The sequence below is a fragment of the Phaeodactylum tricornutum genome, chromosome 8 (genome assembly GCF_000150955.2).
Source record: "Phaeodactylum tricornutum CCAP 1055/1 chromosome 8, whole genome shotgun sequence".
Taxonomy (NCBI): domain Eukaryota; phylum Bacillariophyta; class Bacillariophyceae; order Surirellales; family Neidiaceae; genus Phaeodactylum; species Phaeodactylum tricornutum.
Window position 1 is genome coordinate 426106 of NC_011676.1, and position 18647 is coordinate 444752.

At 48.5% G+C, this 18647-nt stretch overlaps 10 protein-coding genes across 10 annotated transcripts; 5 read left to right on the forward strand and 5 right to left on the reverse strand.

The window, feature by feature from the left end:
- Positions 1 to 563: 563 nt before the first annotated feature.
- PHATRDRAFT_12310 (predicted protein) lies at positions 564 to 1072 on the forward strand (the record flags this gene model as incomplete). The annotated part of the gene is made up of 2 exons (XM_002180007.1): positions 564 to 862; positions 952 to 1072. Coding segments are annotated over 2 exons (420 nt in total), but the record flags the coding sequence as incomplete, so codon positions are not given.
- A 253-nt stretch (positions 1073 to 1325) lies between these two features.
- Positions 1326 to 1955, reverse strand: PHATRDRAFT_35642 (predicted protein; the record flags this gene model as incomplete). Its single annotated transcript, XM_002180196.1, has 1 exon — positions 1326 to 1955. The coding sequence occupies one exon, from the start codon at positions 1953 to 1955 to the stop codon at positions 1326 to 1328; it is 630 nt and encodes a 209-aa protein (XP_002180232.1).
- A 381-nt stretch (positions 1956 to 2336) lies between these two features.
- On the forward strand, positions 2337 to 3350 carry PHATRDRAFT_35643 (predicted protein; the record flags this gene model as incomplete). The annotated part of the gene is made up of 1 exon (XM_002180008.1): positions 2337 to 3350. One exon carries the CDS (start codon positions 2337 to 2339, stop codon positions 3348 to 3350), a length of 1014 nt encoding a protein of 337 aa, XP_002180044.1.
- A 370-nt stretch (positions 3351 to 3720) lies between these two features.
- Positions 3721 to 4317, forward strand: PHATRDRAFT_35644 (predicted protein; the record flags this gene model as incomplete). The annotated part of the gene is made up of 1 exon (XM_002180009.1): positions 3721 to 4317. The coding sequence occupies one exon, from the start codon at positions 3721 to 3723 to the stop codon at positions 4315 to 4317; it is 597 nt and encodes a 198-aa protein (XP_002180045.1).
- A 57-nt stretch (positions 4318 to 4374) lies between these two features.
- On the reverse strand, positions 4375 to 9493 carry PHATRDRAFT_45835 (predicted protein). The gene is made up of 6 exons (XM_002180197.1): positions 9186 to 9493; positions 8845 to 9064; positions 6738 to 8738; positions 6162 to 6662; positions 5296 to 6087; positions 4375 to 5241 (listed from the first exon to the last, which is right to left on the reverse strand). Exons 1-6 carry the CDS (start codon positions 9323 to 9325, stop codon positions 4507 to 4509), a joined length of 4389 nt encoding a protein of 1462 aa, XP_002180233.1. The 5' UTR covers positions 9326 to 9493; the 3' UTR covers positions 4375 to 4506.
- A 1225-nt stretch (positions 9494 to 10718) lies between these two features.
- On the reverse strand, positions 10719 to 12073 carry PHATRDRAFT_45836 (predicted protein; the record flags this gene model as incomplete). Its single annotated transcript, XM_002180198.1, has 2 exons — positions 10719 to 11782; positions 11941 to 12073. 2 exons carry the CDS (start codon positions 12071 to 12073, stop codon positions 10719 to 10721), a joined length of 1197 nt encoding a protein of 398 aa, XP_002180234.1.
- A 197-nt stretch (positions 12074 to 12270) lies between these two features.
- On the forward strand, positions 12271 to 13071 carry PHATRDRAFT_35647 (predicted protein; the record flags this gene model as incomplete). The annotated part of the gene is made up of 1 exon (XM_002180010.1): positions 12271 to 13071. One exon carries the CDS (start codon positions 12271 to 12273, stop codon positions 13069 to 13071), a length of 801 nt encoding a protein of 266 aa, XP_002180046.1.
- A 140-nt stretch (positions 13072 to 13211) lies between these two features.
- PHATRDRAFT_12252 (predicted protein) lies at positions 13212 to 13781 on the reverse strand (the record flags this gene model as incomplete). The annotated part of the gene is made up of 2 exons (XM_002180199.1): positions 13212 to 13297; positions 13475 to 13781. Coding segments are annotated over 2 exons (393 nt in total), but the record flags the coding sequence as incomplete, so codon positions are not given.
- A 1852-nt stretch (positions 13782 to 15633) lies between these two features.
- On the forward strand, positions 15634 to 17673 carry PHATRDRAFT_45839 (predicted protein). The gene is made up of 2 exons (XM_002180011.1): positions 15634 to 16993; positions 17085 to 17673. The coding sequence occupies exons 1-2, from the start codon at positions 15783 to 15785 to the stop codon at positions 17563 to 17565; spliced, it is 1692 nt and encodes a 563-aa protein (XP_002180047.1). The 5' UTR covers positions 15634 to 15782; the 3' UTR covers positions 17566 to 17673.
- On the reverse strand, positions 17656 to 18357 carry PHATRDRAFT_45840 (predicted protein; the record flags this gene model as incomplete). Its single annotated transcript, XM_002180200.1, has 1 exon — positions 17656 to 18357. One exon carries the CDS (start codon positions 18355 to 18357, stop codon positions 17707 to 17709), a length of 651 nt encoding a protein of 216 aa, XP_002180236.1. The 3' UTR covers positions 17656 to 17706.
- Positions 18358 to 18647: the final 290 nt, after the last annotated feature.

Below are 18647 nucleotides of genomic sequence, written 5' to 3' on the forward strand. Positions count from 1 at the left end.
AGACACGAAAAGACGGGGAAAACGAGAGTCCAGCGAAACGACCGAAAGACCATGCCTACCTGTCTCAAGTAGCTCAAACGATCACGCAGGCTGTAGAAGGCAATGCAACCCACATTCAAGAGGAATGCCCGGTCTGTCTAGACAATCCCAAAATTCAAGATGCTGTGGTGACACCTTGCGGTCACATCTTTTGCAAAACGTGTTTGATTGGATGTCTACGCGAAAAGGCCTCTGGTCAGACGACTCCAGAGGGTATGGCAAAACCTCCTCCCAGTATCTTTCAGTGTCCCGATGGTCCCTGCCCGAGCTGCAACGAAGTCGTAAGAGCAAAACGCATTGTTGCCTTTAAACCGGATGTCAACGGAGATTTATCGTCTTCGTTTCTAACAAACGTCAAGTCGTCTTCGGCCACTGCCAAGTTGGGGATTCGCGACAAGCAACAAGGCAACACTCACGTAGTGGCGCGTCAAATCCTGGAGAATGCGATTCAAGGAGATGAAAGTTCCAAGATGCGGGCCATTATTGACGAGCTAGACGCCATATGGGAATTGGATCCAGGATCCAAAGTTCTAATTTTCTCACAATATCTTGGATTCCTCGATCTTTTGGGCTCCCAGTTTAGTGCCAATGGGATTCATTTCTTCCGGTTGGATGGAAGCCTTTCGTTAAAGGCACGCATCACTGTCTTGGAGGAATTTCGCGTCTTTCAGCAAGCTAAGCAGGCCAGTGTCAATGGTGATGCGTGTAGGAAGGGAACTGTCATGCTCATGTCTATGGGGGCTGGTGGAGAAGGCTTGAATCTTGTAGCCGCATCCTCGGTTTTCATAGCAGACCCTTGGTGGAATGCGGCCAAGGAAGATCAGTAAGTCACTTCCAGTTAATACGTTACTCGTTCCCAAAGTGTCGATTCGTCTCACTGAGTCATTTGTTTTGTTTGTTTACTGACTATAGATGTGTTAATCGCATTCACCGAATCGGTCAGCTGTCTCCCGTGGTACGTGTGCGCAAATTTGTGGTGACGGACAGTGTTGAGGAACGCATTGTGGAGTTGCAGAGTCGGAAAAAGTACGTTGCGGAAGAAGTCTACAACGATGTCGGTAAGCCGGGTGACTTGGGTAGCTCACGCCTTGGTTTGGAAGAATTCAAGTTAATCTTTCGAAAGTGATAAGGAATATTACCGCATTCGTTTTGAGTTCCAATTAGTACTTACTACGTACGATCACCTGTAATCTTATCCTGGCAATGATCGCTTGGCTGCGAGATTGATTTACTATTTGCTATAGAAGACGTGCATACCTTACTTCAGCTTACCCAGATACTTCAAGTTAGGACACCATGGAGCATTTATCGGCAGATTTCTCTAGTTCCTTGCCGAATGCTTGTACAGTCTGTAGAGTTCGTTGCATTGTAGTCGTTCGGTCTTGCCTTTCCGCTTCGAGACCCTCGATTTCCTGTTCGATTGCCGCAAGCTCAGCCAATACGTCTTCTTTTTCCTGTTGCAATTTTTCGCAAGCCTTACGGTTGATCATGTCAATGGGCGAAAGACCCTTGGGAAGTTTGGCATCCTCTAATGCTTGACGCGCGGAATGTTTGTCCCGACTTTCGGCCTTTTCCCGGTCGGCGTCTTGTTGCTCAAGCTTGAAAACAATTGCATCCAACAAGCTCAGTTGTTTTTCCACATCTTTCTCTTGTAAAAATGTCTTCATTTGGGTGGATACTTTGTCGTGCACCGATTCCAGCATGCTATCCAAGACGGATCGCAGCATTCCGTTGTTGTCGTCGTCGCCAAAGATGGCGGCATCGTCGCCGTACACTTCGCGAATCGCGGCTTCGGCGTCGAATTTTTGTCGGGATGTTTGCAACGCCTTTTCCAAGACACTAAGCAGGCGTTGGTAGCGAATCGAATCGCTTCTACCACCGTTAGTAATCGTTGTAAGTGGTGCCTTGGACGTCATGGTGAGAGACATTGTTGTGTGTTTGCAGAACTGTCGCCACGATGGCGCGTTACCTTTTGGTTTGGGCCAAAGGTGAGATGGCCGGCCTGCGTGTATTTGAATATACCTGGCCAATCCAAATCTTCCGTGACCCACATCGATGTCTTTCAATGTAGATTCATGTCGATACGACATTCTTCAGAGCTTCCTGCGGATCCCGACTCTGAAAGGCACACGACGTCTAATCCATCATGTTGCTACCTACCTTGGATCTTTTTCAAACGCTCCGCGTTCCTTGTCTTTGAAAGCGTTTTACACAAAGTGTGACAGCCAAACTTGTCCAACGAATCAGTGAAGAAATGACTACAACGCGAAGCTGTTTTACCGACTTCTTGCGACACAATGAGTGCTAGCTCGCAAACCATCCCCGACCTTTACACGCTCGATCAGATCCAAGCCATCACGGACACTGCCACGTTTCGAAACGACCTGATCAAGGCCATCTCCCAAGGATTTGTTGCCTTCGAAAACGGCTTATTCGTTGCCGCTCCAATTCAAACTCTGGGTGCACCACCCACGATTCCATTCGTCGCGAATCATCCGAACTATGCGGCCCAAACGTGCGTCAAATCGGGGTACTTTGCCCAGCACCCGTACTACGTCATCAAGGTCGCCTCGGGCGGCACGCCCTGGCCCAATTCTGGCCTTTTGCAAGTATACTCGCAAAGGACGGGACGACTCGAAGCGTTGCTGCTGGATGAAGGCGTTTTGACGGAACTGCGCACGGCTGCCGTGGGCGCACTCGCTGCTCAGCTCTTGGCGCCCAAATGTATACTGCGGATTGGGGTCCTGGGTACAGGCGTACAAGCACGGTATCAACTTTTGCTCCTCCAGAGTGTCACAGAGTGCCGTGAGGTACTCGTTTGGGGACGAAACAGACAGCACACCGAAAAATTTCAGGCCGAAATGAAGCACTCAGGATGGAAAGTCGAAATCGCAACTGCGGTTGATGATTTGCTTTCCAAGTGTGACTTAGTTCTTACAACTACTTGTGCACGCGAAGCCATTTTGGGCAAATCAGTTAGTAAATTATCCAAAAAGGGCCAGCTCATTGTCTGCATCGGATCAGACGCTCCCGGAAAACGGGAGCTTTCCGATGTGGTGCTTAATACTGCCGAGCTTTTGGTTGCCGACCACGTACCCCAGAGTCGCGAACGCGGAGAATTTCAGTATTTGGATTCATCCAAAGTCGCTGGTATTATTCCTTTTGGTGCATTGATTGGGCAACCCGAATTCCATCGTAAGGATAGCGGTGATGACAGAACAATTCTTTTTGACTCCTCGGGAGTGGCGTTGCAGGATTGCGTAATAGCCCAGATGGTCTACGATGCTTTGCAAAAGGCTCGTACATTATAAAAATTTACAAAATTGCTTGTTCTTATTTTTTATTTCAAGCAATTTACGAACCGATAGCGAACATTGCCTTCTCGATTGTGATTATAGCAGTCAGAGACGGGGGTAGGCCACGATTTGGGGTTCACCGGTGACTTGTGGTAAAGACGGGCGGTCCAGCCCCCACCCGAGTCCTCAAAAAACACGAACACATGCAACATGAATGTAGAAACCAAGCCTCGACCGAGGCAATCCCAAGTTTCTTCACGACGGGCTTGCAATAGATACTTTTGCTCCACACTCGATTGTGCTCTTAACTCTACGGTTTGTTGGCAGTCCTTTTTACTGCCTGTGAGATTTGGGATTGCGGCTTGTGATAAAGATCACGTAAACAATGAGAAGTCTGTTGCAGTCGTTGTGTCGTTCGAATCAAGGACTGCTTGCACAAAAGCTCGGCTTGATGGACGCGGTCGTCGCGAAGCATGGGCAAACCAAGGCTGAGGATATGTACCATCAAGTGTGCCCAATCGTCCAAGCCACCGTCGGTCAGCATATTCGTCACAGTGTAGACCACATCGAACGAGCTATTTTGGCCGCTCAGGATCCGGAAATTCGTAAAATTCGGTACGATGTGCGCAAACGCGGGGGCGAGGATGAACACAACCTCGACGCGGCACGAGCACGCGTGGAACACGTACGAGATATACTGGACCGGATGGCCAACAGTAATGCCCATTTACCAGTGATGTCACACAATATCGAAGCTTGTTTTATGCTGTCCGGGACGAGCCCGATTGAATTTGCCCTGCCGAGTACGGCTGCTCGTGAGCTTGGGTTTGCGGCTCACCATGGCATCCACCATATGGCAATGGTAAAGATCATCGCCCTACAAACTCTGGGCTTGGACTCGAACGACTTGCCGGCAGACTTTGGTAAGGCACCAAGTACCTCCAACTTCGATCGGCAGCAACAGCGAGCTCAAAGCTCATGATATGCGTCGCAGCGTTGTAATACGGAGTTCGTACAGTATATTCACATTTTGAGTATTAAACATACCAAAACAATAAACTTGGTCTTACTAGTCATTACGACACAATATGGAACGTCACTCTGAGACCTAAGAAGTTTGACTTCCTTCGAGGCTGCCACGTTTTTCAAGTTAGGCTCCTCGGTTGGATTCTCAGGGATCTTCCTCCGAGGATGCTTCGTGCTCTTTCCGCGGCTCCTCATCAACCGGAGTAGATTCCCCTTCGTCATCATCATCAAGCTCTTTGCCAGCAGCACGCAAGGCTGGCGAAGTCGAAGTCGATAAGTACTCTGATTCGATTCCAGCACTCTTACCCATCTTGACAATATCAAAGTCCAGGTACGTCAAAAACGCGGGAAGCCACCAACATCCAAAGAAATACGATGTGAACATGACAATGATCAAAGGCTTGAAAAAGAATGTTTGGTTGAAGTTGAACTCTGTAAAAGCCAGACAAACGACGCCAATCGTTGACGAGACAAATGACATAAAAGTAGGCAACATCAAGAAAGACATCGTGAACTGGACGCGGCTGAGACTCGTACTATACGATGAGTTGGCCCGAAGCCAACGAGCGATGATATGTACAGAGTACTCGACTGCGAAGCCGACGCTCAAAACAAATGACATGTTGGAAAACCCGGTCAAACTGACACCTGCCAGAACGCTCAATCCGACGACAGATATCAACGTCAAGATAATCGTCATCGCTATCAAGCCTGCACCAATCAAACTTCCAAAGAAAATTTTTCGGCGTGAGTAGAGACCTTCGATGCTCAGCTTTGTGAAAAGGAATACAAAAGAGATGAAGAAACCGACCAGTGTAGAGTAGCCTCCGAGTTCCACCAAAACAGTGAAAATTCCATCGTACCAAAAAAAAGAAGAAATCTGAGTTTACCAGCCAGTGCAGTGTGAAAGAAGCCAGTCAAGATTTGTAAGTACCTGTGTCCAGTAGTCGAAGGCAATGCCTGTCAACCAGCACTGCAAATCAGGATCGTCATCGCAAAAAGTTCGAGTCTCGTCCATCATCACGAGCGTTTCTTCGTGAGAAAACATGTCAAACGAATACATCGTTGGACCAGAACTGAAAGGAATCGGCCATGTCAGCGCTTCATCCTTTTCGTATACCCCAGTGCAATCGGTCTCCGAACCTTGTGGATCATCCAATAGAAAGCGACCACCAGAGAATCCTGTCTTGGCACGCCATTGCGTTAAGCAGAACTGCCATTTCTCATCGGTCCAATCACTGACAACAGGACAGTACACTTCGTCCCGTACGGAATCTGGGTCGAGAATTCCCATGTCCTCTAGATCGGCAGGATGCATGCTAGATCCTGAGCGACAAATTCCGCCTTCGTTTGGGTAGCACATTTCATCGGTAGGGTTGACAATAATCTTCTGGCGAAGTCCAAACTGGTTTGGCACCCAAGTGGCCTCGCAGGACGATTGCGTCTCATTATGGAACTGATCACGTCCGCATTCAAGCTCGGCAAATTCTGACCTATCAAAATTATCCAAACACATGCGACTGTTCCAGATTAGGAAATTGGCCATCCAAAGCTGCTTGGTATCGACTTCAGCTACGTGAGGAGTTTCAACTACACTTTCAAATTGCTTAATCATTTTCATTTGAGTGTCCGGATCTGTGTACTCGATATTTCCCCAATTCATTCCCATAGACCAGGACGCAAGAGCTTCCGTCCGAGTCGTCGCCCACGTGTTCGCCTGGTTCGACTATGAAATTAGAAGGACGTAACCAATTGAGATTTCGCCAAATCTTTCCCTCAAAAAGGCATATAAACACTTACGCTCGGGAAGAAATCTTCCAGACCAAGTCCAACCTCTCTCTCTGTAATACCATAAATACCGACACCGAAAAGGGCCACTGTACCGAGCATGATCAATGTGTGCGTGAACATGCGAGTGCGAGCAGAGCCCAAAACAAGCGGTTTGTAAAACTTATCATAAAGAAACGTGTTACGGAAATCCTCAGCTTTCCCCTCACTCGGGGCGTTCTCTTGCTTTAGGCAGAAAAAGACGTCTTTACGTCCGGCAGCCTGACGTTTCATGTCAAGGTAGCAGTATGCTGGGAAGCACGTGATGATCGCAAGATAAAGCAGGATCACAGAATAAAGTGCACATTGGGCTGAAAGATACACAGCGGGAATATCGCTTATATTCATCATAGCGAACATGCATGCATTGACCAACGATGTCATCGTGACTGGAACAATGACCTCTTTCATAGCCTTGAGATAATGGTGTTCCCGGTATCCACCTTGCTTTTTAATCGACAAAAGTACAATATACTAATAGACAGCAAATAGAGAATCAGAGACCGAATTTGTAATCAAACGCTCCTTGGTTCCTTTATAAAGACGTACCATATCGTCCACTCCAAGTCCGAGGATCACAAAAGGTAAAGTCCATGCAATTGTGACAGAAATCTTGACTCCAATGAGAATTGCAAAACCCAGGGCAGCGAAAAAAGAGAGCACAACAAGTGCTACACCGACCAGGGTAATTAAAACTCGAGACTCAACCCAATCAAGGCTGAACAGGAAAAGCACCGAGAAAAGGGCAATTAGCAAAATCGAGATTGTCGTCAAGGTCGTATTATCCAAGGTGATTTGCTGTAGCATGCGTCCGGTGGTTCCAATTACACCATTGTCATCAAAAAACCCAACGAACTGAACCTCCCCCGCGTTGTCATCATCCCAGCCTCGGGACCAAATGTTTTCCATTTCTTCCTTGTAAAGCTTGAGAATATCCTCAGCGTCTTCCACTGAGATATCAACGGCTCCACCCGGACGGTTGCAGTTCCTCACTCTCTCAACAATGCCCGGTGGGCGCAGTGACGCGTATAAAGACTGGACCAAACCAACTTCTTGCAATGGGTTCTCAAACGAATAGTCCCCCACCCGTGGGGTCACATCTCCAAAAAGCAAGTTCCGCGACACTACGCCAATAGTTTCGCCCTCGTCGATAAAGTAGAGCTCACGAGATGCGTTGAAAAGAATACTTTGTTCGTCCCGGCCGGTGTAAGGATCACGCTCGCCACCAAGATTGTAACCGCACCCTTGGCCTGTCGTCCACGTGTAGGGATCATCCTCTCCCTCCGTAACACCAAGAAAGCTATCTGATGCAATAAGCAAATCGTACCACATACGTGCAAAGTGCTGCTTGGTAAATGTCCCTTCAGGCTCTTCAGCGGTGGGTAGATCATACTGGGTGCACCATCTCGAGGTTGCTTGCGCCATAGCACCAGCAGTAGCAGCGTTGAATTCAGGACTTGGTGTGTCGGTCCCAGTCAACACATCATTGCCACAAACCAAGCCGGGATCGGCTTCGGTAACGCTCGCCATGAACCAATTAAAGAGTGGATTGCGCTCCACCAAAGCAGACCAAGTAGGATCCGGAGTTACAGGGTCCAAGTATCCATTAGAATACAGGGGGTTCCAATCGTCTTGACCAAAATTCAAAAGATCTAGGTATCCAACAATAGATAGCATTTCCCCGCTCATATCCACTCCAGAACCTGACACAGGATTAGAGCCAGCAAAGAGATTACCAGTACCATTGCTCTCTGACCAGAACGGGAACGGAGCACCAGCAGTTGACACCGGGCTAAACGAATTGTCAGCATGGGCAAGCAGAGCCGCTTCCGCTTCGGTCGTATTTGGGACAGAAGTGGAGGGGCAAGTCAGGCCGAATGCTGGATTACACAACTCGATCAAGGGCAGGAGCTGCTGGTATCCTGCGATGTAAGCCGGGGCTCCTAACGACGCATATACGCCTCGTGTCACGAAGTATTGGTAGAAATCCTTGACATCTTCAATAGTAATACTTTGTGCCAATTGTGCGGTTTTGGATAGCATAGCTCCAACTTGCGCAGACCCTTCCGTATCGTTGGCAAAGCCGACTTGCAGAGCTCGCTGCAGTTCAGCGCTGAGGACTTGGAAGACAGGCTTGGCGAGACTGAACAACTGCTCAATCTGACTTTGGTAATTCTCTTCGATACAAATGCGACAGGGATCGCTCATTTCCATATTGCCGATATCGGAAAAGAGCAAGAGAGGGTTAGCCGTTTCAGCCGGTTGACCGACTAGCGTTGGATTCGTACGCAACGCCACAATGAAGTCGCATACATCCGATGCTGGGCTGGCGCAGCTCTCTGTCATGACCCCGAATCGAGGAATGCGGGGCTTGACGAGCAGATTTTGCAGAACCTCGTTGTACCACGTGATCTTGGATGTCTCATCAAAAAACCAGCGTGCTTCTTGAAAAAGATCCATGGGTGACAATCTGGCACACGGGAATTCGTAAGGAAAGGAATTCAACGCGCACATATCTTGCCACGTGTAAGTGACACCGTTGTGGGTGACCTAAAGTGAGAATGCAATAAAGACTTGAAGTGAGGATACCAAGAAACTACCAACAGTTAACCACAATGGATCGTGCGAAGTTGCAAACCCATTTCAAACCACATACCGTCGTGCCTTCCGCTGCTTCCATGCGGGCACGAATCTCTTCTAAACGAGATTCCGTAAAGAGATTCTTGCCGTCGCGGGCAATGGCCATGGCGGCGAACGACGAAATCGCGAGATCATCTCTGCCGAGCTGAGCGCCATAATCCAAGTCCTTGGCGTAGGAACCTTTCGTGGGAATCCAGATCGATGCGACTTCGTCTTCAATGATATCTTCTCGAGTCCTGGAAATAAAAAGAAAAGGATTCGGAAGTGACTTCGTAAGAACACTTTTATTTTAAAGGACAGACAGTAGCTCTTGTAAAAGCGTGCTCGCCGGAGAAAAGCAGAATGAATCGAACGTACCATCCAAAAGCAATCAAGAATATAAAGACAGTAGGCAAGAAAACCATATAAGGCCAAGGTGTCGCCGCCATGCTATGAAAGAGCCACACATGCTTTTTCGGAGGTCCACGGTTCTCGGCTGTAAGATCTTTCTCGTTCATCCTGGCCGTTCAATACCTGAGCAAAGTCAACGGTGGTAGATTCAGAAGATAGGGAACGGTTGAGATCCTTGCTTTGCACACTCCACTCTTTGGTCGGAATCAGAGCAGAAGCTTAAATGTGAATGCGATGCGCTGTTTTCGTTCAAAGAGAGGAAAGACAACAAGTTGATCGTATCCAAGAAACTATGAGATTTTGGGAAACGAGTTGCAGTGCAAGTTTCTCCGTATTGCTTTGACACCGGATTATAATTCCCAAGTTTCTCGGGGGGCAGTGACATTTGTCAACCTGTCAACTTGCCGAAAGGCTTCTCATATTTCCAGTGGCTTGCTCACTTTTCAAATGTGTGGATGGCGAAGTAGCCAAAGAAAAAGGATCGTGCATAATTATCTAGGAACCTGGGGTAAAAGTAACATTGCATCGGTAGGAATCCTAGCGTATAAATTCTGATCTTGACACCTAGTTGAACGAACTCACCAATCAAAACAATCAGTTTGGCCGGCCAGGCCGCTCACAGAAAAGATTCAAAATACAATGATCGACTTCATTGTCAGTTTGTCCCCGACGTTCGGCCGACGGTTTTGCCTTATGCGTGAATGTCCGGATAGAATTTTACTTTAAAATACCACATACGTATATTGGCTAATTTTAGAAAGTTCAAACTTGCTGGTTACACTTATCAGTGACCCCCCATGCCGTAGAAGCTAATAAGTACTCAACCCAGTACGCCAATTCGTAACGTTGATGCTAACTTGTAAATAAGCGGCAACACAATCACAGTGAGCTTGAGAATTACATTTGTGCAGCCAATTCGCATTAACAGTAAATAAATGGTATGGTATGGTAAATTATGAGGGTTGTATGCAGCAATTCCAATAGCCAATCAATTCTCCTCCAACTACTCTTTCTGCTTGTAGAACAACGGGGTGGTCTGATGTATTTACGATTCGGCAGCCTCTAACTGTAAATGACGATGACTACATACAATATGAATAGGTAGATACTTAGAGTTGGAACCAATTCAATTTTCCCAAAAAGTGTAAATTCACCCCTGCTCATCCATATAGTGGATTTTCTCAAAATAAAAATCCAGGTCGATCCACAATACATAAAAATTGTCTCTTCCTCTATGCTTATTAAAATCAGAGTCCCAAATCCGTTAAAGTCACGCCTCCGGCTACCTCGAAATTTGGAAGACAAAGATGCTGTTATTGTAAGAAACCTACCATATCAAATTCGATCTTGTGAATACCCGTGCAAGCAGTCAATGAGTCACATTTTTGGACCCTGGAGCTGTCACTCATCCTCAACCAACTTGTCGGCAAAGCGGCGCCTTGAGAATTTGTAAGTAGATTGTCCACTGGAACAAAACTTTGTGCCTGCTCAGCACCATGATCACTTGGCACCAGGGACTTTTTTCTTCATTCTCTGAATTCCTCTCCCAGTCTTCCGCTCCTGGCAACTATTGTCTTGTTCAAAATACTTTCGTTGCAATTGTTCTTCGGTTCCCAATGCTGCACCGCGTTGTTTTCTCAAAATCAGCTGACGTCCCTTTTTCCCTCTTCCATTGCGACGAGGGAAAGCGACCTCAAAATCGGTAGTGGCCAAGGCCACATCGACCATTTCAGACCATAGACGGTGTGTCGTTTCGGTGAAAACAAAAAGAGCCCCTTCTTTGGATTCTCGAAATAGGTTCCGGAAAAAGACAAAGTCGTTCTCACGAAGTCTCAGAGCATTTTCCGCCACACAGTATGAGCAAACCCAAAGATCGCAATTGGACAATTCCTTGGCGCACGCAGCGTTGCTAGCATCTGAAAGCGGTAAAGTAATGTCACATCCATCAAACGAGCATGAATGTTGCCCCCCTAATACATTGTCGACGGACTGAGACATGGAGTCAACAAAGGGCGACCATCCTTGTTCATAATCCAAGATTTTCGCAGATATGGTAGCGCTGGGTAGTTGACGATGCTGTGCGCTAAAGCTACACATGAGTGCCAGTCCTACAAAGTCAAACCCTGGTCCTCCTCCCAGCGAAACAATCCGATAAGGTGTCCGAAGGGTACTCCTGGTATGTAGTAGCATGTTGTTCATGGCCAGCACCAAGAATTGGGGTTCATTTTGCTCAAAGAGCAAATCTGCCAAAAGCTGCGCCCGACAAAAATAGTTCACTGCGTAACCAGCCAGTGCCCCCGTGTTCGAGAAACTCGGCATGACTCCCTGGTCTGCCGCTTCTCCGAGACGAAATGACAGATCTTGCAAGGCCTCCTCGTCAACTGGATTTGGCAAGCTGGACAGCAAGTCCGACCGAATCACATCCAGGGCGCTTTCGGACCAGCGTCTCCAAGTTCGTAGATAACTCAAAGAGCCTGGAATCTTTGGAACACTAGTCGACGCAATAGAATGAAGTCCGTCTATTTCACTTCGCGGTGGACCAGTTTGGCTCAACGGAGAAGCAACTGTCGACAGTCCCCGTACAGTATAGCTCGATGACAGCAAACCGGACAACCCCGTCGTCAAGATGCAGTAAGAGCGTTTCATTGTTACTGAACCTCCGAGAATAGTAGGCAGCGCAGTCCTCAGTATTCTTTCCATACTCAGATTAGAGACTGCTCACAGTCAGCATTTGTTAGCAAGCCGCCCATCACAATCGTCATCGTGATGCCGATGATGACTACTCGGCTTTCGGAGCTTTCCCTCATCGTCTTCATTCCCGGAAGATCATGAATGGTCTGTGGTGATGGCCGCATTTCGAAAATGAAAAGCACATGCGACCAAATTATACGGAGATCACTGCCAAATCACAAAGTCACAGTCACGTCAGTCACTCACTGTCAGCTCACTCACGGTCGACTCCACTTGTTCGCTCATTGCGTTCGCGTTTTCTTGCCATCTGGTTTGTCCATGCCCGAGTTCATTATTTTGACTTTAGAAACTTTTGCACAGCATGCACTCGAACGACCCCCATGAAATCGCGAAAGAAGACGATGGCGAAGCCTTCGATAAGACGACCTCCAAGGGGCGTGAGAATGGTCTCTTTCAGGCCTGTATGAAATCGATACGGGGCGCGCACGTTACTTCAAACCGTTTACGCGCAGGTCTCGTCCTTGCGGGTCTTTTCACCGACAAATCGATTTATCGTGAAGTTCTAAGCATGTTTTATGTTGTGACAAAGGAATTGGAAGAAAAGCTCGACACTTTGAAAGTGTCGGACGAGATCTGCCAAAAGATCGCGTCGTTGGACTATAACTTTAGCAAGGGTTATGAAAAGGATATGGCTGTCTTGTATGGCGACGACTGGGAGACTATAATTGAAGATCTCATTCAAAAGAACAAAGTCGCACGTTACTACCGCGAAATGGTGCGCAACATGGACTCCGGTACACAACTCGCGGGAGCCGCCTTCGTCCTCTGGGGTGCACTCATCATTGGCGGAGGCGCAGTGGCCATGCCTCGAGTAAAGAACTTGTGCGGCAAGGACGCCATCAACGTGTTTAAGGACGTGACTGGGCCTGGCCGAGAAGAGCGTCGCAACAACTTTGTGGCCCTGTGGGATTCTTTGGCTTCTCCCGGTTCGTCCGAATTCGAAGAGATTGTTACCTTTTCACAAGAGTGCATGCGATGCAACAACAATATCTTCACTTCGTTACAACGCTCTCCTTGGTGGCTGAATTACTTCATCACAGCGGGGGTAGGAATTGGTGCTATTTGCATCGTAATCCTGCAGCGACGAATGATTAAATCTTGAAAGCTTCGCTTGTATATGTTGATAGGGAACTGTTTCACAAAGAACTTTTTGAGGTTTCTCAACTATCGCGTCACTTCTGTCAACGCCTGCTTTACATCATCCAATGTAATGAGCAATCCATTTACGCCGCTACCCTCTTTGCGAGACCTAGATAATGCTATGGATCCCGCACACCGTACTAGGCCTGCAATATCGGCGCCAGAAAAGCCATTAGTCACATAGTCGGCTGCCAGATCGTAAGCCGGACGCAACGCAGACGAGAACCTTCCAGTGGCGCGTCCCACAGCTCGTTTGATGGTATCTCGCTTACGAACCCGACCGTTCTGGGACTGGAACAAGTCGGCACCCGGGTCGATGCCTTTCTCGGAATCGTAATTGGGAGGGACTCCATCAATCGCACAACAAAGTGGTCTACTCAAGCGACCGCGTTTTCGTAGAGCGTCGAAGTGGATTTGTAAGATTTCGCGTCGGCCATCTCTATCAGGCAATGGGACTTCGATTTGCACTTCCAAGCGTCCAGGACGCAACAGCGCATCGTCCAAAAGCTCTCGACGGTTTGTCATGCCAATTAAGAGTACATTTGGAATGGCATGGACCCCATCAAGTTTTGCCAAGATTTGGTTTACTACGGATGACCGTGTTGCCTCCCCACTCTCTTCCGACGACGATCGTTTGCGGAAAACGGCATCAATTTCATCAATCACAACTACGTGCAAAGCCGACTTGGTCGCATCTCCATTGCACACTGCTAATTCCGCCTCCGCTTCGGCAAATAGGGCGCGTACAAGCTTTTCGCTCCCGCCTACCCACCGATCGAGAAGCTCTGGCGCCGAAACGATCTTTGGCGATCGGGCTCGGAGCGCTCGAGAAATTTCGCGTGCCAAGACTGTTTTACCACATCCCGGTGGACCATAGAGAAGAAGTCCCCTCACCGGAGAAAGGCCCAATAAAGCTAGCTCCTGAGCCTCCAGTGACACGGTAGACAGTCCTTGAGCAGTCTCATCATCTCGCTGACTGTCTGCCTCTGCCGGCCGAATAACCCGTCCGTCCAGTACACGGCGTACAATAGCGTCTATTTGCTTCTGAAGGCCTCCCACAGCTGACTGGAAATCGGACCGGAACGCATCGTTTCGATCTCCACCGGACAGCGATGCAGGTGAATAGCCGGTCGACCTCGCAGCATTGTTCACTGCCATGCCACGGGTGTCTTTCGATTCATCTTGCACGAAGGCGAACATGTTTTGCGGTTTCCATAGCATTCCTGCTACTTGCATATTCTCTCCCAATAGTTCGGTCAGTGTTTTTCCGCGGGGCAAGAGCGCCACTTCGAGAATGGCCGCCGGTCCCATGTCGATCGCTTCGTACAACCTCGATGGTCCCCCGTACATCATCCAAGCGGGGACGATGTCAGTTGCTTTAGGCTTGACTTCCGTGCGTAGCCCTGTTTTACGGGATGAAGTCTTTGCCTGACTGTTGCTCGACGTGAGCAAGCGGAATCGCGTAACACCTCCATACAAGAGCTTGCCGTATATGATGCTAGCGGGCGGTTCCGTCAGAGACGAAGACAAGGACGCGCCGGATGGTAGCAAAACCAATCGACAGGCAACTCTGGATAAGAATTCTGCCCTAGACTGATCAATGAGTTGAAGCGCATAATCTGAAATGGTCAAATTCATTGTCGCTCGAAAATCCATGGACAAATCTACTATGGCTGGTGACGGAATGGCCTTCATCCAACGCAACCAAGAAGACGCTTCATCCCGATCGATACCAACTCGTTCGTCGGCCAATTTTATTTTCACTCGGTCCATCGTCTTTTTAAGAGCAAATGCACCGGCATCGTGAATCCAGTTGGTTGCCGATGAGGCTTGGGCTCCGGTGCCCTTGCCGATGGCATCGCGACGAATGTCACTTTCCAGGAGACAAACGGAGGCTCGACTCGCGACTGCGTCGAAAATCGAATTTTCCGAGAGCGTCATTCGGGAAGTAACATTGACTGCTTGAAGCACACTGTCTATGATGACTTCCGCCTGAAGGCGCAAAGAGCTAGTCGTGGTCCTGTCGGCGCCGTGAAAAATCGAATTCTGACAACGTCTCCTGGTCAACGTAAAGCCATTAGGAGAACGAAGCAAGGCTAAACATTGCGTGAAGATGTAGATGTGGAAAATGGACATTTTGGCACTGCTTGCAATTGTAGCCATTCCGCTTCCAATCAGTCAGTTTGCTGTAGCACAACGAACCCGACTCACAGTCCAGAACAATAATAGTGTTGGTACTTCTTGGCCACCATGGTTGGGTTTTTGGATGCTGACATGACCTAACTGTAAAAACGACTCGAACTTTGACTTACTTCACTAATTAGACAAGTATGCGATATATTGGGACCAATCATTTGAGGAGTTTTGGCAATCAAAATAATAGTTGACCGTAATATATAGGATAAAAGGCGTTTGGCAAAACTCCAAAACGAGTACTGTCACAGTGACCACCCCGAACTGCAAGGTTGCAATCATCATGTAAAATGCGATGGAATTGCGAACCATCACACTAATTAGATTCACGACCGGGCGAAGCGATGGACATACATTATTTCGCCTCGTAAAGATAGCACTCCCGTTTTTCATTCACATTCGCATCGCGTCCACACGATCACGAGTCGAATTTGAAAGTGTTGGAAAAGCAGCACTGTACGTCACGCAGTTCCTCGAGGCATGGTTTCCCAGGAATATGAGACATTCGCCGACAAGCTGCCTCAGGCGAACGAGAACATATGTGACTCTGCGGATCCTGCGGCGTCTCGTCGAAATTCATCAGAGGAAGAATTGTCCGACGATTTGCCTGCGGATGACCGAATTGAAAGGAGAGTACGGCAAGGAGCAATTTTGCCCTTGTCCATGAGACTCGTGATGCAAATCTCTGGTATTGGCTGTTGCCAGGAATGCACCGGAAGCATGGCTCTTCCTGGCAGCAATTCCATCAACAGAAACGGAGATGACGCTAATCACGAAGAGACTGCTCTACTGGGCGACTACGATTTGCGTGCCCTGCGCCGTCAAAAGTCGGCCATCTCCCCCCTGGTAGTTGGACCCATGATGATGCCAGGGAATATCGACAAAGAAAATTCACTTTTGGAAAGAATTATTTCAGAGTATATTGCCTCCTGCCGCTTTTATGGCTGTACGGACCGGGTCAACGCAGGTGTGCTGACTACTTTACGGTTCTCCTTACCCAGTTTACGGGTCAGCGGAAGTTTCCACGATGCTGATATGCTAGCTTTGGCCGAAATCATGATTAAGTACGGGAACGGTGCTTTGCGCTATATCAAACGATTAGACTTTTCGCTGAGCTCCAAAGAAGGAAAGCTGAACGGCAAGGCAGGATTTCGTTCTCACGGGGCCTTTACGCTGGCAAAAATACTTCAAATTTCTGACTACATTGAAGAAGTTTTCGTTGACAGGAATCGTCTGGGTCCGTACGGTGCCTCTGCTTTATTCATCGCCTGTTCTTCAAATTCATCCCTCAAAAGGTTGCTGATGAGACGTTGTCGCGTTCGAGAACGAGGGGCTTTGGCCTTTGCAGAGCTAATATCGACGAGCTCGGAATGCGGCTTGGCGGAAGTAGACCTTAGTGCGAATGGAATCGGTTTCAAAGGAAGTGTGTCCATTGAGCGTGCAATTGTGGAACGCAACCAGAACTCTGATTTACCAGCTTTAATTGTGAACATGGAAGGCAATCTAGTACTCCAAGAAGTACTCAATGGCGTGACTCATGGATTGGGAATCATTCTGGCTTTGATGGGCTCGTCACTTCTGTCCAGCAGCGTCCGACACCAACCATCCCGTCATGTCGTCAGCTGTGCAGTATACTCGACCAGCCTGATTGTTCTGTATACCAGTTCTACTCTGTATCATTCGTTTTTTATGTGAGTATTGCCAAGGTTGCCGAGCTTCTGCTTGTTTGAGAAATCCCGATTGTCTGAGGCTGGATTCTCTCATACCTTGCTTTGCTTATAGCTTGCAAAACACCAAGTACATTTTCGAGGTCATGGACAAGTGCGCCATTTATATACTCATTGCTGGTAGCTATACCCCATTCCTCCAGATCGTCCTGCAGCACGACCCATTGTGGGCCAATGGGCTCTTGGCCTTCATTTGGTGTTGCTGTCTGCTGGGAATCTCAGTCGAAGCATTCTTTCCAACCTACAAACACAAGGGTCTGTTTTCGCTCGCTATGTATCTGGGCATGGGATGGTGCTGTATTGTTTGCTTACCAGAATTTTCCCGCATCGTTCCTACTCGCTTGATCCACCTCGTGATTCTGGGTGGCGCCGCCTACACTCTGGGTGTCCCCTTCTTCGTTCGCAACAACCATCTCGACCACTGTATTTGGCACATTTTCGTCATGGTGGGCAGTATATTCCACTGGTGTGGCATTTACTTTTACGTCGCCACATTTGATGACGAGTTGGCGTTGGCAAATGCTTCTTCGTCCTAACAGCAAGATGAAACACAGGCCTGCCGGTTTCTCACTCGGAGCAAGAGCTGCACGATGCAGGCAACATATGTTCGAGCAAAGATAAAATCTAGTCCAAAAAATAAGGTTATTTCATTGTTATCGTGAATATCCTGGCGCTGATTATCCCGGAGGAGGACCTCCGGTAGGTGGCGGAGGAAAAGCTTGCATATTGGGTGGAGGCGGCGGACCTCCATGCGGCGGTGGAGGGTACGGTCCACTTTGTGCCGGTGGGGGACCCGCTTGGTAGTACATCATTGGTGGCGCAGGTCCAGTTTGCGGTGGAGGAGGAAAATTCATGGGCGGGGGTGGACCGTTAGCCACACCCCCACGAGGGGGCGGGGGACCTCCGTGATACGCTCCCGGCGGTTGCTGATTATGCATCGGAGGGGGCATACCGCCTCTACCCGGCATCCCCATACGTGACGGTGGTGGGCCTGATCCTGGCGGAGGTGGAATGAATCCGGGCCTTACCCAGGTCCGTTTGCCCGTGTTGGTATCGACGTAAAAGGCGATTCCCGTAACTTCGTCCATTTCTTCTTTCCAGCCATCTGGAAGGGGCGGCACGGCAGGATCTTCGGCGCCTCGAGCTCGGAGGAAGGATTGTTGGGCGGATGCTAGACCCATGGGTCCCTTACGCCAGTCGGTAAGGTAAGTTTCGTAATGCAGCTTGAAATTCTCCCGGAATTTCCAACCCCGACGCTGTTGTTTGCGACCCGCGGACGAATCATGCGTCAGGTACGTATTCGAGTAATCATCAAAGAAGCGCGGCATCGACAAATGGTTCAACAAAGTAAACGATTAATACAAGTCGTCCACCGGTCGCACAGAGTACAGACAAAGAAAGGGACTTGTACTATTGTGCTGTTGTTGGTATCTGCGCCTCGGTTTGTTGACCTGACAGCTTTCGGTTGCTTCTTGCCCGTCGCCGAGATACGCAACGTTACGGGCGAATACACATTGTTCCTCTCAAATAACCCGGATATTGTCTCTTCTCAATCAGCCCTCCCCTTCTCATACTTTGACAAAGAGCACCAACACTCTGTGTGAAAGATGTTTTACAT